Source organism: Leucopleurus acutus, assembly GCF_964270905.1.
Source record: "Leucopleurus acutus genome assembly, chromosome: 15".
NCBI classification, from domain to species: Eukaryota; Metazoa; Chordata; class Mammalia; order Artiodactyla; family Delphinidae; genus Leucopleurus; species Leucopleurus acutus.
The window spans coordinates 53,307,674-53,330,037 of NC_139157.1; the positions used below are offsets into that span (position 1 = coordinate 53,307,674).

At 41.4% G+C, this 22,364-nt stretch overlaps 1 protein-coding gene across 1 annotated transcript in view; it reads left to right on the forward strand.

The window, feature by feature from the left end:
- PREP (prolyl endopeptidase) overlaps positions 1-22,364 on the forward strand; it is a 137,758-nt gene that overhangs the window by 49,689 nt on the left and 65,705 nt on the right. The window contains exons 7-9 of the mRNA XM_082855639.1: positions 2,132-2,237; positions 16,655-16,846; positions 21,040-21,237. Coding sequence (XP_082711765.1) covers positions 2,132-2,237; positions 16,655-16,846; positions 21,040-21,237 — 496 coding nt within the window. The remainder of the gene's footprint in view (positions 1-2,131; positions 2,238-16,654; positions 16,847-21,039; positions 21,238-22,364) is intronic.

The following is a 22,364-nucleotide window of genomic DNA, read 5'->3' on the forward strand; positions in this document are numbered from 1 at the left end:
TTTTTTTTTAAGTTTTTGTTGGAGTGTGGTTGCTTTACAATGTTGTATTGGCCTCCACTGCGCAACAAGATGTATCAGCCATACACATACAGCTATCCCCTCCCTTTTGGACTTCCCTCCCATTTAGGTAGAGTTCCCTGTGCTATACAGCATGTTCCCATCAGTTGGCAAGACACCTTCTTATGAAGCCTTCCTTGACTGCCATATTTAAAACTGCAGTCCCTCCCCACACATCCTGCCTCCCGTACCCAGACCTGTTCATGTTCTGTACGGCATTTAGCATTTTATGATAGACTACGTTACTCCATATTTATGGACATGTCTCCTCCACTAGGGTATAACTTTTCCCCCTTGATTTATTCACTGACTTATCTTTAGCATCTAGGAAAATGTCTTGCACATATTAGCTGCTTAGCAGCTATTTATTGAATGAATAAATGAAGGAATAGCAGTTGTTGGTAAGTGCATTCGTCAGGGTTCTCCAGAGAAACAGAACCAACGGAATATATGTATATATAATATATATATAGAGAGAGAAACTTGTTTAAAGGAATTGGCTAACATGATTGTAGGGGCTTGACACTTCCAAAATCTACAGGGTAGGCTGACAGGCTGGAAACCCAGGGAGGAATTTCAGCTTGAGTCCAAGGGCCATCTGCTGGCAGAATTCCTTCTGGCCAGGGGAGGTCCGTCATTTTCTATGAAGGCCTTCAACTGATTGGTTGAGATTGACCCACATTATGAAGAGTAGTCAGCTTTACTCAAAGTCCACCAATTTAAACGTTAACCTCGTCCAAAAAACACCACCTTCACAGAAACATCTAGAATAAACCAAATATATAGGTCCTGTGGCCTAGCCAAGATGACACATAAAATTCACCTTCAGAGTAGGATGTGGAAAACAGGACGGATATGTGAGTGTAAGTCAATACAACCAGTTAGGAAAATAATTTGGCAACATCTAGTAAAGTTGAGTGTGTGCATATCGTACCACTGAGCAGTTTTACTTGTAGTTTTGTACCCCAGGAAACATGTATATGAGGCCACGATAAACATGTTCAGAAATTTTTTAAAGTATTGCTTATAATAAGGACAAAAACCACAAAGGAAGAAAATGGAAATAATCTAATTATGTGGTAGGAAAATGGATCAGTTAGTTGTGATGTGTTCCTAGATTGGAATATTTTACAGCAGTTAAAATAAGTGAAGCAAATATACATGTATCAACATGGATTAATTTTTTAAATTATATTGAATGAAAAAAGTTGCAAAAGGATGTATATGGTCTGATACTACTTATATCAATTTTGACAACTCAAAACCGTAATGTATTATCTGTTGCATTCGTTTTTTATGAAGATTCTTTTTGCTACCTAAGGTTCTCCTGTTTAATATCTTGAAAGAAATCCACTGAAGCACAGGTCTTTTATCTCTGCCGCCTTGTGATATATAGGGGACTAAAGATACGCATCAAAAGTTGTTCAGTTGTTCAGTAGAAACTTGCTCATGTGACCAGTATGAACCACAAATGAACGTTTGTGCATCTGCGCCCATTTTGCTAATTCTTACTCATTTAGAACAGCTTTTAAAATGTGTAACCTGTGACAAATTCAGGGACATTTATATTCAAAATGACAGATTGCGTGTATTTTTCAGTTAAAGAATAGACTTTATTTTTTTTTAACTTTAAAAAAATGTAAGTGTAACTGACATAGAATATTGTGTTAGTTTCAGGTGTACAACATAGCGATCCAACAAATACGTTACAAACGATCACCGTGACAAGTCCAGTAACCGTCTGTCACCATACAGAATTATTACAGTATTATTGACTATAAAGAATAGACGTTAAATAAAAGTCACACTGAGTCATGACATTCAGTTATATATAAATATTTTCAACTTAAATATTTCACTGTGTTTTGTTAAAATAAACTGTGATTCACAGTGAAATAAGTTAAAAAATTGATGTTCACCTTTTCTTCTGATAACTTTCTTATCCAGTCCAACTGTTTGGGGTAAAGATACTGCATTTGCGGTGAACCTTTATTTTTTACTTAACATTTACCAGTGTTCTCACAAAAAAATATATTCTAATCAGCCCCGTGTGCTGTTTTTGTTTCCTTCATAGTTATCCGACGACGGTCGCTACGTCTTGTTGTCGATAAGGGAGGGGTGTGATCCCGTAAACCGACTCTGGTATTGTGACCTCCAGCGGGAACCCAGTGGCATCACCGGTAAGCTGTCTTTCAAACACGGATGATTACTCCAGGAAGCTCCATTAAAAAGCTATTATGTTGGTCTTCTAATTGATTTCCCAAGAAACCTTCTTCCATTTAACCACGTCATCTCAGTTCATATGGTTTTTTCTTTCGATATTATTCCTTAAAATGAAAAGAAATTGAACGAAGCTCTTCGTTGGCTTTAGCGTTTTCTCTGTAGATTGAGGCTAACCATATTTTTTGCATGCTTATGCGTGTGAAAGTTTCCTGTCCACATTGCACATAAAGAGTGTTTGGGGGAAACTGACCCTTTGGTCTGTAAAGCATTATGGCTGTCTAGATGTAATGGTGCAAACTGTCACAGGAAAGAGGACACCAGTGACAATTTATTGGGTTAAAAGATGATCACAGGACAACTGCTCAGTACTGAACACACGTACAATGTCAGCCTGATTTTGCTTCCTGAAACCCTATGTATCAAGATAGTAAGCATAGGACCAGCCAGTTACAAGTTCTAGACGTGGCTCATCTTAAATGTTGTTTTCTTCCAACATTTATTATCATACTAGCACCATCATCAAGCATTAAAGCTTTTCAGCTGCACTATTTACTATGCTGAAAATTCTCAGACCCCAAAACTCTCTCAGGGATACACTAACACTCAGACAAGGATACAATTACCCCATGGTCTGCTTAATGTAAAATAAATATATTTTAGAGATAGTTGACACAAATTTTCAAAATATATAATATTGAGCACATTTCTAATTGTTGATTAGATTACCTCATTATTAGTATCTAATGTATATTACATTATGATCGGAAAATATATACCTTTTTTTTTTTTTTTTTTTTTTTTTTGTGGTACGCGGGCCTCTCACTGTTGTGGCCTCTCCCATTGCGGAGCACAGGCTCCGGACACGCAGGCTCAGCGGCCATGGCTCACGGGCCCAGCCGCTCCGCGGCATGTGGGATCTTCCCGGACTGGGGCACGAACCCGTGTCCCCTGCGTTGGCAGGTGGACTCTCAACCACTGTGCCACCAGGGAAGCCCTACCTTTTTTTATTATTGATTGGACGCTGCATCATTTTTAAACTTCTCTGAGCAAGGTCTGTATCCTAACATTCTTAGCTGTTACAGAGCACCATTCACACATACAGCAGGATGAAGGCATCTCTCTTCTAATATTAAATATATATCCATTGAATAAAGCTACATTTTTTTTTTTCTGTTTGGAAAAAAAAAAAGATACACCCATTTTGATCTCAAGAAAATTGGATCCACCGCATCAGTTTTCACATTCTCTGAGGGGAGCACACCACCGCCCGAGAATCGCTCACTTGAGTTGCAAGTCTAGGTCTTCATAGAGCTGAGCATGGAAGGTCAAATCTGAAAAAGCGAACAGCAGTTACTGTGCTGCTGTCCTGCCCAGTGTTCCTCTGTGGATCTGGGATGGTGGAAGGGACTTGGCCTTTCTCCAGTTTATTAAAAATTTCAGTTACAGTGTTCTTCCTCCAGAGAGTGCCGCTTTCATTTTGTCTTTATGACTTCATTATATCTTTAAATTATTAGGTAAGCTAGTTTTTAAAAGGTGCACAAATTGTCTTCTCTGCAGCTGGAGGAAATTAAACAGTTTCATCCACGTGTTCATATACTGAACTGCTATTGCTCCGTCCACTTTAATAATAGATGGTATTACTTTGAATGAGACTTCAGCAAGTGCTGGCGCCTCTGTTTTCTCCCTCACCTCTTGGTCCTTACCTTTTTTTTTTTTCACTACCTCTCCCCCCTACCACTTTTTCAGCACTCGTGAGGAATTAGAGAAGAGGGTGTGATACCCAGAGATTGGGATTCCAGAAGGAAGGCAGTACAGAGGTGTACCGGTGCACTAGAGGTGCATGAGAGAAAAACAGGGAAGCATCTAAGAAGTGCTAGTGGCCGGGGAGGAGTCCAGATGGTGGGATAAGAGGACGCATTCGCCGCTCCTCACAAGTACATCAAGAAACCCACTGGCTGTGATGCATTCAGATTGGAAGGCATTATTTACCACATAAGCCAGGTCCTGGCCTCCCTTCCCGACTTGGTCTTTCCTTAGCTTATGTGACCATTGTCTTCTCTGTTTCTTAGATGGTTTTGTGTAGCTTAGATGAAGAGCCCAGCACAGAGTAAGCACTCAGTAAACGTTAGCAGTTATTCTTGTCCAAATTGTTCTCCTTTTCTCTCTTTCTTTAAAAATTCTTACAGAGGAACTTTAAGATTATTTTGCCATGATCTGAACAAAATCCAGCTATGTTTGACTAGAGCTGTGTGTAAATCTATGAATTTATTTGGGACTGTATCTCTGAGTTGCATAGGAACTACATCTTTCTTACTAAAGGTATTTCTGGGTGTTTTACGTTTGTGAAATATTGATGGTTTGTGAAAGTATCTTCAAGGTTTAACCAGAGAAGCAGAACCTGTAGGATATATATATTAAGAGATTTATTGCAAGGAATTGGCTTACATGATTATGGGGCTGGCTAAGTAAGTCTGAAACCAGTAGGGCAGGCCATCAGGAAGGGCAGGTTGCCGTCCACAAGTGGAATTTCTTCTTATTCATGGAAGCCTCAGCTCTGCTGGAAGGCTCAGGCCTACCTAGGTTATCTAGGAAAATCTCCTTTAGTTAAAGTCAACTGATTATGGTCTTTAATCATATCCATAAAATACCTTCACGGTAACACCTAGATTAAAGTTTGATCGATTAACTCAGGACATCAGCCTAGACAAGTTGAAGTAACAAAAAGACCATCCCAGTGAGCTCGTGGAAAACCACATGGAAGACAATAGAGTAAATAAGTCTTATGATACTAACCTGATGTCATTTTATAAGAAGGTTACTAAACTGACCAGTATGTGGAGTTCATTGTGTCATTCAGAAAAATACATAATATACTGTTGACAAGAAAGCAGAATTTAAGTGAGTAAGGTAGGGGAATTTAAGCTGTTGAGTTGCACACAGATGGGTTAGGATCAGTTTGGAGAGTGTTCCCAGTGATAGCTGCTAAATTCTGGGTGTAATGCTGGGCCTGTAATCTTTTTTAAATTATTGCTTTATTAGTATTAGACTCGTGGGTAACATAAACCTCAGAGGAGCTCTTCTTTTGAATGGTGGTCGTGGGATTCGGAAAGCTCTCAACAGTTGCAATGACTGACCAGTACTAGGAAGATGAACTGGAAATCAGTTTCCATCCATGGGTTCAGAAGTCCATTGTGTAGGGCAAGATTAGAGAGATCTTGGGTCTTTTTGTTTTTTTAATTGATTGCTGCTTCATTATGAGTTAATAATATGATTATAACTGATTAAAAAAACAAGTACTGTGTGTGAGTTTAACTGTTGAAGACACTAAGTATATTTGGTTTATAACGGGAGACATAGCAGATGGATATCATAATCATTAAATTTTTAAAATAGCTCTTATTAATTACAGTTGAGTACATTGAGACAGTAACCTGAAGGCTTTCAAATCAGATGTGAATTTTAATCTCAGCTCTACCTCTAAATAATTGGTGACCTTGGGAAAGTTATCCTTTTCTCTTAATATTTCCACAACTACAAATGAGGCAGTGATACCTACTTCATGAGGAATTGTGAGGAATAATGAAAATGCGTAGAAAAGGGCCTAGCAGGGTTCCTGGCATACGGTGGGCTCTCAAGCATGCCTTCTTTATCCTTTTGTTTTTTGACTGAAAGGGGAATATTTGGAATCACTACACAATGGTTTTAGGTAGTGGATTAAAATAGATTGAAGATGCCCTAAAAATAATTTATCTTCAGTATCGAAGCTGCTGCAAACACAGATCTTGATTTTGACTTGTTTTCTGTAAAACCGGATTCATAGTCAGAAAAGAGGCCTTACATCAAAGAACACAGGAAGAGGTGTGCCTCTCGTGGGAGATGTGTGTAATTTTGCAGGTTGATAACTGAAAATTCCAGGGAGCATATGCCCAGTTGGTGACTGTGACTGCCACCTAGGATCTTTTTCTTGCTGTTTCCTTACTGCTCCCCCATTCTTGTTTCCCTGTTTAAACTAAGGAGAAGAATAATTAACATTTAAGTTAAATGCTAAATTCGCTAGTTAACTGAAATAGTAGGTGAGTTAAACCTGAATAGCTGGTGACTGAAAACTAAATCCAGTGTTACAAAATCGTTAATGTTATATTGCTGAAATTGATATCCCTTTTGATAACCTCAGGTCTTTCTGTTATAATTTTAATCATTTTTACCTTAAAGTCAGGGAGATTTATCCGTATTTTACTGTACATTAATTTTTTATTTATTAGGGGACCACTAAATTGCCTGTCTGGAGAACTAAATAATTTCACTTAAGCTCTTTTATAACATTTCCATCATCTTTGTCTCCCAGGAAACCTTTCTGCCTGTGTACAGTTTAAAATAAGAAGCGCAAAAAAGTGGCCAATGGCTACTTAATATCATAGAAAAAGATAAAAGGAAAACAAAACTACATAAATACAGAATGGAAAAAAATCTTAGAATGTTGAGAATTAAAAGTGTTCTCTCTGATTATGATTTACATTCATCATGTCAATTTGATTTTCTGTTCAAGAACTGACCTTCTTACTACGTGCTGCTCTGTGAGCTTAATCTCTCTCCTGTTACCCTTTGCCTCTCTTCGGAGAACCTCATTTCTGCCATTTACATTTGCAGTATTTTTACTTAGTAGTAATACGAACACATTTCTTGCAAACAATGGGCCGTAGCCTTTCCACAGGAACTGCAGTTCCTGTAGCTGCTCCTGTCCTTACCTGTCTGAACAGGTAACTCCCCTGACTCACTTCACTCGCCACTGTATGGAAATGGCACTAGGCCCATCATCTGGGCATTAGAAATCTGCATAATTTTCCACGTGTTCAAAACGGCTAAGCAGGCCCCCTCCAAAGAATATCACACCTTCTTTTGCGCTGGCTGCCAGAGATGTGTTCCAAGTCACTGTCGGCTTTCTCTGGGAGAAGAGGGACTTGTGCCCTAGAAGTTACCGTGCTTCCTCATGCTTTTGGTTGATACTTTTCCCTCTGTAGTTGGCCCTTCTTCCCCTTTCCCCTATTCTGATTTCTTTTTCTCTCCATATAAAAACACCGTGTGAGTATTTTTGAGCTGCATGAGATCAGGGATCTTGTCTGTCTTGCTCTTCTTGGAGTCCCCAGCGCCTAGAACAGTGCCTGATGACAACAAAGATTCTCTCCTTGACCAGACTTTAGTCAGGCTCCTCTGAGCCTCTTCTCAATTAGGTCCAGCCTTAGTTCCTTGCCCCCCACCCTCCTTGCTTGGCCTACATAGCCCAGTTGTTGTGAGAATCCTGCTAAGTCAGTTTAAAGACAGTCCCTTACCCCTGATATCTGATCAAATCCCTCATTCCCCTGTCCATTCCCCACATGCTTGACCTGCCTTCAACAAGAATCCCCCTACCCTGGTATCTTCTCTTAGTAAATTTTGATCACCAATCCCCTCATTCTGCACATTGGCTATAAATCTCCAGCCGTCTTTTCTGTATTTGAGTTCAGCCTGACGTCTGTCCCTAATTGCAGTAGTCTTGACACCTATCACAATAGTCCTGAACAAAGTCTTCTTTACCTTTTTACAAGTGTCAGAGTAACTTTTCTTTAACACAGACTCATAGTAAGTGGGCACCAGCTTGTCTCCAGCCACTTCCCTCACCCCTTGAGGATCCCGTGCTCAGGTGGCCCTGCTTGAGAAGCCGTCCTCCATCTGTAACTGTTAATTCACTTGTATTTTGAATCTTTACCCTTCTGGCCTCCACGCTGTTTTAAATTAAACTTTTGTCCTTTATTTAACCCTGAGAACAATCAAAAAGTACAGACCATGTTTCTCCAGTCCTGTGTATTATATGAGCAGAAGATTTCTGCTTCTCTTATTTAAAATTGAAAGTAAAAAGGTATCAAGGTATCACTTAGGACACCGGGGAGGCATGACATTTTATTAGTTCTGCAATGGAAAAGACAGTTGTGTCTTGACTCCTGTGATTCTTAATGTGATTCATGCATGCAGATTAGTTGAAATTAATCATCCTGAACCTTGCAAGAAAATGATTTTGTCTGGATTTTCTTATATTTTCTGTACCTTTCTAAATCAAGACTACTATTTCTTTTGAGAGAGATATATATATATATATATATATACACACACACACATACACATACATACACACTTTGTTTCCTAAATTTCTTATAAATATTTTGAATACATAGAGTTGCTTCACGTAGACTAAATTTAGAAGAAATTTTCACGTATTTTTTACGTTACAGTTAAACATCAGGCCTCAGAGTTGTCTGTTTTCACTCCGATATGTGGGCTTCTAAAATTTTTAATGAAAACTTCATTTAGGGACTTCCTGGAGGTCCAGTGGTTAACACTCCATACTTCTAATGCAGGGGGCGTGGGTCAAGGAACTGAGATCCCACATGCTACACGGCGCAGCCCAAAAATATATATATATTAAATAAATAAATACTTTGAGGAAGAGCTACAATTTAAAAGTTTCTGAATTCCAAATCAATGCACCTAATAAAGTTTCATTTTAAAAAAATGAAAAGAAAGAAAAGTTAATTTTATACCCTAAAAATATAAAAGATGGTTTTCAACACTTACACATATTTAACTTAGTGTATTAATTTCTAACTATTCTTATTGGCAAAGTGGAAGACACTACTAACTTCTTTTAAATTTGGTTACTTCTGTTGTCTTTACATTATCAAGAAGTGTATGTAAGGTTCAGTCTGAAATGTAGGATTGTGTGAACGTTATATTTAGTCATGAAGCAGACATTAATTGGTGCCCACTTTGTGCCAGGCGCTGTGTTGGGTGATGGCAGTGATGACAGCCCATCCCCGCCGGGTGTGTGCTCCCCGTCAGCTGGACAGAGGCCATGAGATGGCCAGTGCACAGCATCAGGTCTTATCAGTTGTGCTGTCGTCAAGCATACATCCCCAGGCTCAGAGTTAGGACCTCTCTGGAGTTTGGAAACTCTAGACTCACTTCTCTCTGTTGTCTGTCTTTTTAAAAATTATTTATTTATTTATTTATTTGGCTGCATCAGGTCTTAGTTGAGGCACATGGGATTTTCATTGCGGCATGCGGGATCTTTTGTTTCAGCACACGGGCTTCTCTCTAGTTGTGGCACACAGGCTCAGTAGTTGCGGTGCGCAGGTTCAGTTGCCCCGCAGCATGTGGGATCTTAGTTCCCTGACCAGGGATTGAACCTGCCTCCCCTGCACTGGTAGGCGGATTCTTAACCACTGGACCACCGTGAAAGTCCCTCTGTTGTCTCTTTTGTTCATTCTCTTTTCTTTTGGGTTCTTTCATTTTTCTGTAGAAGGTCAGATACTTTATTCTCTATTTTATAGGATAGTCAGCAGTAAGAGACACTGACCATTTGGCCCTATTCTGAATTAACGTACAATTATATCAGAGGTTTTTAAATAGAATCCGTAGGAAGTCATTGTTAGGTGCAAAGAACTATAAATGTCTAAAATCCTTGTTGTTGGTAATTTAACACCCTTCTTTTTCAGTGTAGCTATCCTTAAAACGGACCTGAAATGGTCTTTGCTCATGTCACAGCATTTATGAAGGGTTTAGGGGGAAAAGATGGGTGATGCTGACATACTGATTTTTGTAAGGAAATAGCAGTATATCCTATACCTCACCCAGACTTTCACTAACCTGTCTCTCAGCTTTTTCCTTTTTTGCTGAAAGTTTGGTCATTTTCAGCACTCACCATGTATTCATTTTAATGCTTTCGTGTCTTTAAAGAAAACTGGCTTCCTCCTGCATGAGAAATCAATCTACCCTACATGCTAACATAGAACTACAAAAGGAAGCTCAGTGTTTATCAGACACTTAAATTGTTCACTCAGCCATCTCTGGCATTACGAGGCAGATGACCTCTTGTTTCTAGGTAGCTGGGACAATTTTGACTCCCATGTTCATGCCTGATGGGGCTGGACATCTTTTGGAGATGGAGAGGAAAGGAGGAGATAAACATTCCAGAAGCTTGAAACAGATGAGTTGTCTAAAGTTTAGCAAAGTCATCGGGGTGTTAAAAGTCAGACCAACAGGGGAGGAGGGCTTCTGTGAAAGGCAGGGAATTATTAGAAAATAAGTCTGTGTTTCAGAGAGGGAATGCCAACAACCCAAAAGAATTGGAACGTCGAAAGACAGTACAAAAATAAGCAAAACATGAATTTTGAAGTAAAATATGAAGTACTAGTGATAAAAGTAATAATTTTACTAATTTTTAAGTTAGTGATTATAAAGGCTTTTTCTAGGAAAACGGCTATGAGCCCTGAGAGATGGAAACTAGATTTGATTAGTTCGCCGTTAGCAAACAGTGCTGTTCAGAAGCCACGTTCAGCTTATTTTTGTCACTTGAAGAACGCTGGGGTTATTTGGGATGGTAGTAAGTATTGTTTATTTAGCATTTCCTGTGTGCCAGGTTCTGAGCTATGCGTGTCGATATTTCACTGTCTTCTTAACAACCTCTGAGGAGCACATGTTGTTATCCCAAGGAAACTGAGGCTGGTGAGGCCAATTAGCTTTCCTGATGCCATTGTAAGATTCAGACCCAGGTCAGTTGAATTCCACGCCCATGCTCTAACCATCACCATGTGGCAGTTGTGACAGAATGAAGGCATCAGGCCGGAGAGGACAGCAGACTTCTGCTCTCCTCAGCCCTAGAGCATGAGCTGCGCATGCTCTGCATCGGTTACTGTTGTTAGAGGCCAGACCCTCTGTTTTGTCAAATGTAAGCGCACTTTTTAGCTCCTATCACAGGAGAGCTTACAAGACGTTTTCTAGGCGATGTAGTTAATACCATTGATTTTCAAAGAAAGCAATACAAGTAACGACTTTGCTCTATGGAAAGCTTTAGATTACTTAGGTTAAGCTCACCTTCACTCAGTAAACAAATCATTTCCCCACCAAGAAGCAGGTTTATAAAAAGTAATTTTAGGGCTTCCCTGGTGGTGCAGTGGTTGAGAGTCCGCCTGCCGATGCAGGGGACATGAGTTCGTGCCCCGGTCCAGGAAGATCCCACATGCCGCGGAGCGGCTGGGTCCGTGAGCCATGGCCACTGAGCCTGCACGTCTGGAGCCTGTGCTCCGCAACGGGAGAGGCCACAACAGTGAGAGGCCCGCGTACCGCAAAAAAAAAAAAAGTAATTTTAACTTGAATGTGGAGAAGTTTGGGAATCGAATTCTGTTGGCTTCAGAGGGAAGAATACCACTTACAGACAAAAAGACCTCAGAAAAAGTGGGCAAAAGTGAGATGGTTGGAGAGTCTAGCCACATCTCTTTTTTTTAAGTACCTTTCCTATTTCCCATTAAATCAACAGTGTTTTAACGTGTGAATAGCAAAACTGAATGAGCCCCATTGTTCAACTGGAATACCTTTTCTCTTAAATTATCTTGTGGCCAAAGCCTGAGGAGCAAAGGTTTCCGGAGAGCCAAGGGATTTCATGAGTCCTCATTTTAAATATGCTGCCCTGTGAGCCTGTACTTCGAACAGCTTTTCAGATTTTAATGGATTTGTAAAAATCCAGCCACATTCCTCAGTCTGCATGAATATATGACTTGTGTGTATTTATGACTAAAGTTAATGCTTCAGAAATTGGTGGCAGATAATGGCCACAAACTTTTTTATTGTTCTGGTGCTCTTTGGAGCTGGGTTATTTAAAACAAGTGCACCACATCTTCAGGCTCGCCTGACTATACAGAGGTACTGAAGGAAATCTCTGCTGTGTTTTGCCTTTGGTGGATGTTTCCGTGACTTTTTTGCAGGCAGGGGGAGGTAGGGTCATAATAAATACCACTGCAATGGCTGAAAGACCTTTTCAGCAGAAACCGTAAGATGGTTACTTTGAGAAATAAAGGTTTCACATCAGAAGATGTTTTATTGTCAGGGGAACACTTAAAGAATCTGACATTTCCCTGAACCAAGACTCTGTGTCTACAAATGTCACAGTCCAGAAAATTGTGTTTCATCATTCTTATTATAAACAAATGTAGCTTTCTGACTATCTGCAAATTTTGCATTACCAACTAATTTTTTAGCTTATTCTTACAAGGAATAGTCTTTGGGTTTCTTTTCCTTTTAAAGTATTGTTTTATGTAAACTAAGATACCGTTTTCTTTGAATGGATCACCTGCTTTTGAGGTTAGCTGTTTGTCACTGGAAAAGAAAATGTTTGGCTCAGATGCAGAACTTAATTGTTTATGGAAATTAATTGTAAGGATTTCTGTTTGTAGGAGTGTAGCAGATGATACACTCTGAATAATCTCCCAACTGAAACAACTGAAATGTTGTAAAAAGTTAATAAAGCATCTTACCAAGTATATTGCTAATTGGCACAAAGGAAGAGAAATCGTAAAGACCAAAGACAAAATGAAAGCAGGAGTCCTGGGATATAAGCTGGGTTGTCCCAGAATGTTTCTGCTGGGCCTTGAGGCTGAGCTTCCCTTTGGTGGTGGTGTGAGGATTATTGAGAAATAAACCCGCCAGTGTTGGAGCCAGGGAGGAGGGGAGAGGCAGGGTATAGTAAGGAAACCTGCCTTGGAGGTTTGTCTCTACCTTGGAGGCAGGATGTGAATTCTCCTAAAACATGAGAAGGGCTGACCTTCGCGTGGGTGCAAGTTGAATTGATTGTCTCGATGAGGTCCAAAAATCCTCATGCCAAGAATTTAAAGTGCTCCCAGGTTGGTTGCCTCCCAAGAGGCAGACAGAAGCCATATACACATCTTGTCTGAAATAGTGTCCCTTCAACCCAGGCCTTCAAGAATTCTCACAGATAGTGTTCCAAGGGAAGTCAGTTCACAATCAGAAATCACAGAGCAGATGAAGAAATTCACCAGCATGAGAGGTAGAGCCAGCAGAGTCACACCACAGTGGAATCATCAGATTTCTACTGTAAAATAAGTGTGTAAATACACTTTTTAAAATAGTGATGCTGCTTTTTAAAAAAAGTAAATGAGAAGCTTGGAAACATAAGCAAGAAACAAGATATTGTCAATAATGACCAAACCTATTTGGAAGAGGATGAAGTAGAACTTCTAAAAATAGAAAAATGATTAACATTAAAAATTAAGTTATTAGATTAAAGAAGAGATTAGACATAGCTGAAGAGAGAATTAGTGAAATGAATATTAAAATAAATTACATAGAATGCAGCCCACCAAGAGGTGGAAAGCATATGAGTGGTTAAGAGACACAGAGAAGAGCAAATTGGGGCCCTCCAGTCTGCAGAAGACAACTGGCCAAAGATGTCAAAACGAAAATGATGTAGCTGTCTTAATATCCAAGTAGACTTCAAAGCAAAATGCATTACTAGAGATAAAACTCTATAATCATAAAAGGTTCAATTCAGTTTTATTTAGATATAATAATTCTAACTGTGTATATCTAAGAGCATGATTTCAAAATACAGAGAGTAAAAGTTAACAGAAATACAAATAATAACGGACAAATCTACAATCATAGAGAAACATTTTAACAGACCTTTTCTTTGACTGATAGAAAAAATGGCCCTCTAAATCAGCAAATATATGGATTTGAACAAAAGATTAACAAATTACTTAGTAGACATTCTTAGCATATCACAGGGAAGGTCTGCAAAATACACGTTCTTTTTGGTCACATACAGGAACATTTTAAAATCATTTAAGAAAAAAAAAATTAGGCCACAAAGCTTTTCTCAACAGATTTAAAAAGATTGAAATCATACAGAGTATGTTCTTTGTATACAGTAAGATTTAACCAGAAGTCAGTAACGATAACCAGAGGATGAATAATCTCACAAACATAATGTAAGGTCAGATATCAAGAACAGAAAGAAATCAGACACAAAAGAATAATGTGGTATGGTTTCATTCTATTAGAAGTTCAAAAATGAGGCAAAATTAGACTATAGTGTTTGTGGCTGCATGTTAAGGCAGAAAACGAACAAAGAAAAATAAGAAAATGATTATCATAAAAGGGTGATAATTTCCTTCAGGAGGGAGGGGGCTTGTTCAGAGCATCACAGCACAAGAAGTTCCTTCTTGTTCTGTCATCAAAAATATATCAACTGTCCTTAAGTGCTTATTCTTCCAGATGAACTCCAGAATGATGTTGTCAGATTCCCTAAAAAGCTCATTTGGATTTTGGAGTTGGAATTGTGTTAAATTTGTAGATTTCTTCTGGAATTATTTGCACCTTTGAAATACTGAGTCTTCCTATCTAGGGATATGGTATGTGTTTCCAGTTATCCAGGTTTTGTTTGTTGTTGTTTTTTAAGATTCCTTAGAAAAATTTTAGAGCTTTTCTCATAGAGTCCACATTTCTTGTTAAGCACATTCTTAAGTATTCATTAATTTTACTGCTAATATGAATGAGGTCCCCTGTCCCCACCATGTTTTCCAACTGGTATGGCTAACATGTGGAAAAGCTGTAGATTTTTTTTAACTGCCTATCTTATTATTAGTTTTAATTCCAGCCGTTTATTTTAAAATAATATTTGTTGAGGTTTTTGTTGTAGGGTAGGTATTAGTCACTTTATAATTTTCACATTTACTTGCTGTTTCTCGTCTACAGCTGAGAAAATGAGGCTCACAAGGTATAAAGAGATTGTTCAAGGTCACACAGCTAAATTGTCGTTGGGGCTGGGGTTTCAATTCAGTTATATCTAACTGAAAAACTCTCTACCATGGGATTATATTTTCCCTGATTAATTTAATTCAACAACAAGTTATATAAAGATATTATGTTATAGAGATGAATGAGACAATGAACGTAAACTCGCCAGGAATATAAATGAACGATCTAAATTAATGTAGCAATTTCATTGTGAAATTGAAGGTAGGAGATTAATTGGAGAATAGCTGAGATCCGGCATCGCCTTTGAGCAGTTTAGAAGTCATAGAGCTTTTTCGTTTATAAGATTTTTGAGATGTCCTCTAAACATTTATGTCTGATACATTATGAACCAGATGTCTTCCCAGTGGATTTTTTTTTTTAATATTAACAGTGACATTCAGTGAGCCGTTTAAATGATGATGATGGGGGACACATTTAAGATCTCTTTGTAGTGTTGACCTTCTCCAGACTAGTTCTTAGAACAGAAGGACTGGAAAGTGTTCGTCCTTGCGTTCAACACCAATTTTATTTTGCACCTTTGAAGGTGCCACTCTGTCTGGGTGCTGAGTATTAAATAGTGAATAAAAAAGACAAATTATAAACAAGCAAATTAGGTACAGTTGACCCTTGAACCACTTGGAGGTTACAGTTGGCCCCCTGGATACATGGTCCCTCTGCATGGTCTCTCTGCATGGATTCAACCAACTGCAGATCAGGTAGTACTGCGGTATTTACTATTGAAAGTAACCCCCTATAAGGGAACCCACGCAATTCAAACCCATGTTGTTCAAGGCTCAGGTGTATATATCTTGAGAGAAGTGCTGTGAAGAAATGATCTGGGTGCAGGTGAGAGGTACCTAGCCATTTGAGAGTGGGGTAGGCAAGGGAAACAGCTTGTGACAAGGCCCTGAAGTGAAGTGTGTCTTAAGGAACCTAACAGAGGCCGCTGTTGCCAGAGGACAGGGAGTGAGGCAACAGTTGGAACATCTGAGGTTAGCTAAGTGGGCAAGGACTGTAACATGCAGGACCGTGGAGACCGAAAGAAGGAATTTGGATTTGATTCAAAGAGCAGTGGGGAAATTTCTAGGAAGGGTACCAACAGGGACCAGCTTAGGATATTAAGACATGGTGGTGGCTGCTACCGAGAAGAACAAGAGTGGCAGTGGGCAGAGCAGGTGGGGAGCTGATGCCGCACACCAGGGTTTCCCAGCCACGTACTGACATCTGGGGCTAGCTGGCTCTTCGTCCAAGGGGTATCCTGTGCCTTGAAGCAGCATCTCCGGCCTCTTCCCACTAGATGCTCGTAGTAGCCCTCCTCTCACTTGCCAAGTTGTAACAACCAAAAGGTCTGCAGACATTTCCAGAAGTCCGCTGGTGGGGGTGAGATCATCCCCAATTGTGAGCCACTGCTCATAACCAGAGGGAAATAAAGACTTGGGGTGGAGTGATGGCAGTAGAGGTAGAAAGACGTGCTCGGATTTGAGACCCTCTCAGGTGGAAGGGGATGTGCCGGATTATGTGGGGTAATGGGCTGAGAGAATTCTCCACTCTCCTTCATTGCCAGGTTTGCGTTATTTGGAAACCTTAAAATTTACCCACATTCGCCCTTGCTCTTTTTCATGCCTTAGGTCTTCCAAATATTGTGTCTGCTTTGTGTTCTATAGACAGAAAAGATCCATCCCCCGCCCCCCACATACAAACCACACCATTTCAAACCCTGGAGAGGTGACAGAGGTGCTTGGTCTCTCACCAGGAATCCTGAAGTGGGTGAAGCTGATCGACAACTTCGAAGGGGAATATGACTATGTAACCAACGAGGGCACGGTGTTCACGTTCAAGACAAATCGTCATTCTCCCAACTACCGCCTGATCAACATTGACTTCACAGATCCCGAGGAGTCCAGGTGGAAGGTGCTTGTTCCTGAGCACGAGAAAGACGTCTTGGGTAAGAGTACGTGCCGCTTGGAAGTTGTGCTTTTGTTTCTGGTAAGAACGTCAGGAAGTTGGTGCATCTCTCATTCTCCGGCGACCGGTTACAAGGTGAAGAACCTTCAACCTCTAATTGTGAAATGTCTCAGTAGCGCAACTAGGTGTTTACCATGTGACATCTTTGTAGTTAGTACAATACTGTGTGGGGTCTTCAAAAAATTGTGAAGGTGTGAATCCAGACCTTCAAAGGTAGTGCTTTTCTTTTATTAGAAAAAAAAATATCGGCTGTCTTTGTGTAGTTATTGTCTGATAATCACTAATGTTTAGTTTTTTTTAGATCAGTTGGATTCAGAATCCTTAGCTTTTAGCTTCTGAATAACCTTTGGCTGTTCATAGTACACCTGTTGTAGATCTTAGGGTGGGTTTACAGTCCTCTTACCGGAAAAGAGAAGAGACTCTTGTCAGAGTAATTGAAATACATTGCACTTGATGCTGTGTGCACTGCGCTGCAGTAACCTCTTGAGAGCCTCAGTTCTTTATCTGTCATGTTTCAGAGTTCCTTTAAGTTCCCATTACTGATTTTCTCAGTGATTTTCCAAAAGTAGTATACTGCTTTATAAGTTACTTCTTGCCTGAAAGCTGGATTTAAAATGAGACTCTCTAATTTTGTTACACTTTTTGACACAAAAGGAGAGTCGAGTACGTTCAAGCCCGTGAAGAGTTTGCTTGTGGAGGTGAACTTCTGCTGATGGGTTGAATGGGGATAAAATCTAGGGCCATCCCCAAATGGGAAGGTATAAGGTGTATATAATCAGGACAATAATTCCTTTTGAGAGCTGCAGAGTGGCCCGTTGTCACATAAAGCAGTCCTGGCATGGGTTTTTCAGTGAATTAAGGCACAAGTATTGGAGTCAGATCCAGGTGCACATCCTGGAAAAGTAAGGACGTCTTCCGCACTGGCTCAAGGCAGTGTGCTCTACGCCTGCAGTTATTTCAGCCTGGCCTTGCTTAGCGGTAGAGCGAAGGTGGTCAGCTGATTACAGCTGAGTCTCTGAGCGCTTCCCCGCCGGGCCCTTGCTTGGGCAGTTCCCTTGGCCCTGGAGGAAGCGCTGCTCTGGGTGTTTGCCTGGGATCCCCTTCACCCCTGGGCTTCTGGCTCATCCCTCCGCCTGCTTCTGTAAAGAGGTCTGCAACACCTCAGGCAGTTCTGTCAGACAGGACCCAAGGCAGCCCCACCCATGCTCTTTCCTGCACAACCCCCATTTGCAGCCCCAGGGCAGCAGCCCATCCCGGGCTCCTCCACAGTCCACAGTCCATACGTGCTTCTCAGCTTCGGATTAGGCACCGGATTAGGCTCTGTCTCTCTCAGGCTGGGGTTTTCCCCAGCGGGGAGGGGGACTCACAGCATGACAGGGGCTCTTTCCAAGGAAATCGCTTCACCCTGTGTCCTCAAAACCTTCCATTCCGTCTCTGACCCTCGTATATTTGGTTGAGGGACCCACGAATCCTAGAACAGGTTTTCTGCCTTTTCCATGAACACCTTCATGCGACTTTGGTAACCTGATGACTTCTGTCCAAACTGAGACAGAATGTCCCCCCCTAAGGGTGGTAAGAGCCAGCATTTAGTGAGTGCTTCCTAAGTGCCACAGGAGGGGCCCTCAGGCCTTGGGGGGTCCAAGGGAGACTTGGTGGGCATGGCTTCCTGAAGAGTGAGTGCCCTGGGTGTTTTTCAGGTTCGAGTCAGGTTGGAACAGCGATTCTCACGTAGGGAAGCATCAGAGATACAAATATTTCCCAAGGCGTGTGAATCTTCTGCCTTTTAAAGCCCCCCAAGGCAGTTTTAACTGTACCTTAAGGTGACATCCTATCTCACTTGCAGATCTAATGAAATGCAAATCAAGGTTATATTTTTATAACCTTTCCTCTAAAAGGTTATAAGTTCTTTAGACTGGAAAGGGGAAACCTTCCATATTCACAGAACTCATCAATTCAAAGAGAAGCACAGTTGAATTTGCAGTGTGTCATTAGCACAGAAGGCCCTATTGAGAATAAAAACTAGAGATGAGTCATAAAGTACAGCTGTAAAGTCAGAGCTTTTATTAACGACAGTCTACAAATCACCTTGTCCTTTTCTTATTCACTTCGTCTGTTTTAGAATTCTGATGTACTCGTAGTTAACACAGATTGATTATTTTTGGACAGAAATAATTTACTTCAGTTTTTTTCCCCTTACTTTCCTTAAAACATTAAAGCCACATGACATATATTGCTTGATTGAAGCACTTAAAAAGTCATATTGGATGAGCAAATTACTTTCAGGTGTAAGAGTTCTTCCTTATATCCTGACTTGAGGAAAAGTTTGCGGTAGTAATCTAAACCACCCGACGAGACTGAGGCCCCTGGGGATCCTCAGCGCGCCCTCTGGCCTGTGTCTTGTTGATCATTCATAACGTTATATGCGTGAACTACTAGTTTCTTGAGTTTAAAAATAAGCAGTGTCAAGAGCCCCTTGCCCTGCATCCCACCATGAGACCCAAGAAAGGCTTTTCTTTTCCACGCGCTAGAGCTGTTTCCTGCAGCCCTGTCCTTGCTTCCATTTACTAAAGCATCTCTCCCTCTGGATGGCCTGTCCTTAGCGCTGGCCCATCTCATCCGGAGCACGACGGATTGTGCTTGGTGCCTGCCCCCCGCCCCCGCCCCCGCTTTCTCCTTTCCTCCTCTGCTCACTCACCTCCGCTCTCCCAGCTCCGTCTCGGACGGTACCATCACTGAAGCTGCAGCCCTGGACACCGAGGGGGCCTCCTGTCTCTGCCTCACTTTCCTGTCCCCACACTTGCCACGTCCTGGTGAGTCTTCCTGGGCGATGCCTTTTGTTTCTTTGCCCCCTCCTCCAGACTTTATCCCCAGCTTGATATGGTGTTCTGCCCGGCTTCTTACAGTTGTGTGTTCGGGTCTCCCCTCCACCCTCTGTGCACCTCTGTTGTTCTCTGGTCAGTCGTCGGATGCATACATCTGATGCCATCTTTATGTGTGTCACCCTTCTCTCCAACAGTAGCTCCTCAGTAACGGCTGAGTCAGAAAGGCCTAAACTCGCCCCTACCTGGCTCACCCAGTCCCCCATCAAACCACCACTACTGCCCCCGCCCACCCCCGAATGGAACAGCGGTTTTCTTCTTCTTCTTCTTCTTCTTCTTCTTCTTCTTCTTCTTCTTCTTCTTCTTCTTCTTCTTCTTTTTTTGCGGTGTGTGGGCCTCTCACTGCTGTGGCCTCTCCCGGCTTCGGACGCGCAGGCTCAGCGGCCATGGCTCACGGGCCCAGCCACAGAGTGGGATCTTCCCCGATCAGGGCATGAACCCGTGTCCCCTGCATCAGCAGGCGGACTCCCAACCACTGCGCCACCAGGGAAGCCCGGTTTTCTTCTTCTTGAAAATGGATCTCTACCTCGTTCCTTCTCCCAGTCTCCTTCCCTCGCTCCCTTCCTTCCTGCTGCTGGTTCATTCATGTTCCTTTTCTCTCTCCTCATCCCCAGCTCTGGCCTTCATTCCTTGAGTCATGTTTTCCCACCTTCTCATCCCCCAGAGAGCTGTCCTGTTCCCGACACCACCAGGCCCCCCGCCTTCACACCCCTGCCCTCCAGACATAATTCAGCATTTGCTCAAGGGCTCTGTCTTATTTCGGGTCCCAACCAACCACTCACTCACCCTTGTTTACAAGTTACTACTTGTATTTTTACGCGATTGTGTCTCGAGGACAGAAATGACCTCATCTTCTTGCTGGTCCGTCCAGCACCCTGCAGGGTATCTGGCACATACATTTACATTTAATACAGTTTGTTGAATAAACGATCCTGACAGATGTGGATCGTGATTCGGGCTTTGTTGTTTTCCTTCTTATACCTCCTGTAGCATGGTATTGGACACAAAATAGGTAAGCAGGGTTATTTGTATTACACACGTTATCTAGATCATCAAAAGCTCCTGGCCCCAGGTGGAGACTATCTTGTTACCTCTGGAGATGACAGTGGCAGTGATTTATTAAAGGGATGCGCTGAAAACATGATGCATGATTAACACCAATTATAAAATCACTTGCAAGTCTCACTGCTGCAGAGCACAGTGTCGAACTCAAGAACTATTGTTCGGTGACATAAGTATGTTTTGGGCTAATTTTCAAAACCACATTATGCTTTATCTGTTGTTATCTTTTCAGAGTGGGTAGCTTGCGTCAGGTCCAACTTTTTGGTGTTATGCTACCTCCATAACGTGAAGAACACTCTGCAGCTTCACGACCTAGCCACCGGTGCTCTCCTCAAGACCTTCCCGCTTGAGGTCGGCAGCGTCGTGGGGTACAGCGGTCAGAAGAAGGACACCGAAATCTTCTATCAGTTTACTTCCTTTTTATCTCCAGGTGAGAGTCTTTCCACCAATGTTGTCCAATTTAAAAATCAGACTCACGTTTGGGTTTCTTTTGAGAAATCGAAATACAGTGCTGCGTTATTGAAAATCACATATGCTGTATTACAGCCAGAAGTACTTAGTGGGAATTAAACAGTAAAACAGACACTCAGAACAAAGGGAAACACGAACACCTAAAACTGCACTCTCATTCATCTTATATCCTGAGTCTCTCTTCCAGGGACAGGACCATCTGTTGTTCTAGGTTGATGTGAAAAATTAGTATGAACAAGTATAACCTTAGAGTCAGCCTTTGGTCTACAAAACACACACAGTGCAAATAACTAAAAGTGTTCTATAAAAATCTGTAGTCACATCTGACATTAATAAATTGTTTTAAAACTGAGAATAAATTCTGCTCTTGTTAAACTGGATTAAAATATAATTGTGAAAGTTTAGTCTTACATCATATGGGGGGGCGGAATTTGTTACTTGGTTCTAGTAGAAAAGGAAACACTTGTAAATTGCAGTTTTACGGTATCAGTTAATTTTCCCCAAACTAAACATAGCTTTCTGTATAACTTGTTTTCTTTTAAGTTGGTCACACTCATTTTGCTTGTTTTGGTTTTTTCCCGTTTCTCCACTTGGCTGCAGTGTTTCTGTTACAGCCGAAGCCATAACACATACCCTGATTTATCCCAGGAGCCTGGCTCAGTTGGCAGTGTACCGTTGACTGGGTAGACCCTATCCTGAAAGCAATCTGGCTGAAAAGATGTCTGCACTTTCCTTGTTTGTTTTTTGAGCTCCTTCATCGTCCTTTTTGTCCTGCCCAGTTTTGTTGCAATAGTTTGGTCCTCAGCAGACGTAGGGGAGAGCGCAGCAGGTGCAGAAGTGGCCTTGTCCTCCTCCTGGGGTTTGGCAGGTGACAGGGATGCCTGATACACTTTTTTTTTTTCGTGCCTCTGAGTCACAGAGCAGGCAGTCTTTAAGGAATCTTATCGTCATGACAGGTTGCCGTCAGGGTTATTAAAACCAAAAGAATGATGCTCTGTACGTAGGGCTGATGGTACCTCTGGAACACCTAGCAAGCTTTACTTGCCCATGTGCCTTTCAGAGGATCTCAAAGAGATGTGGAAACCA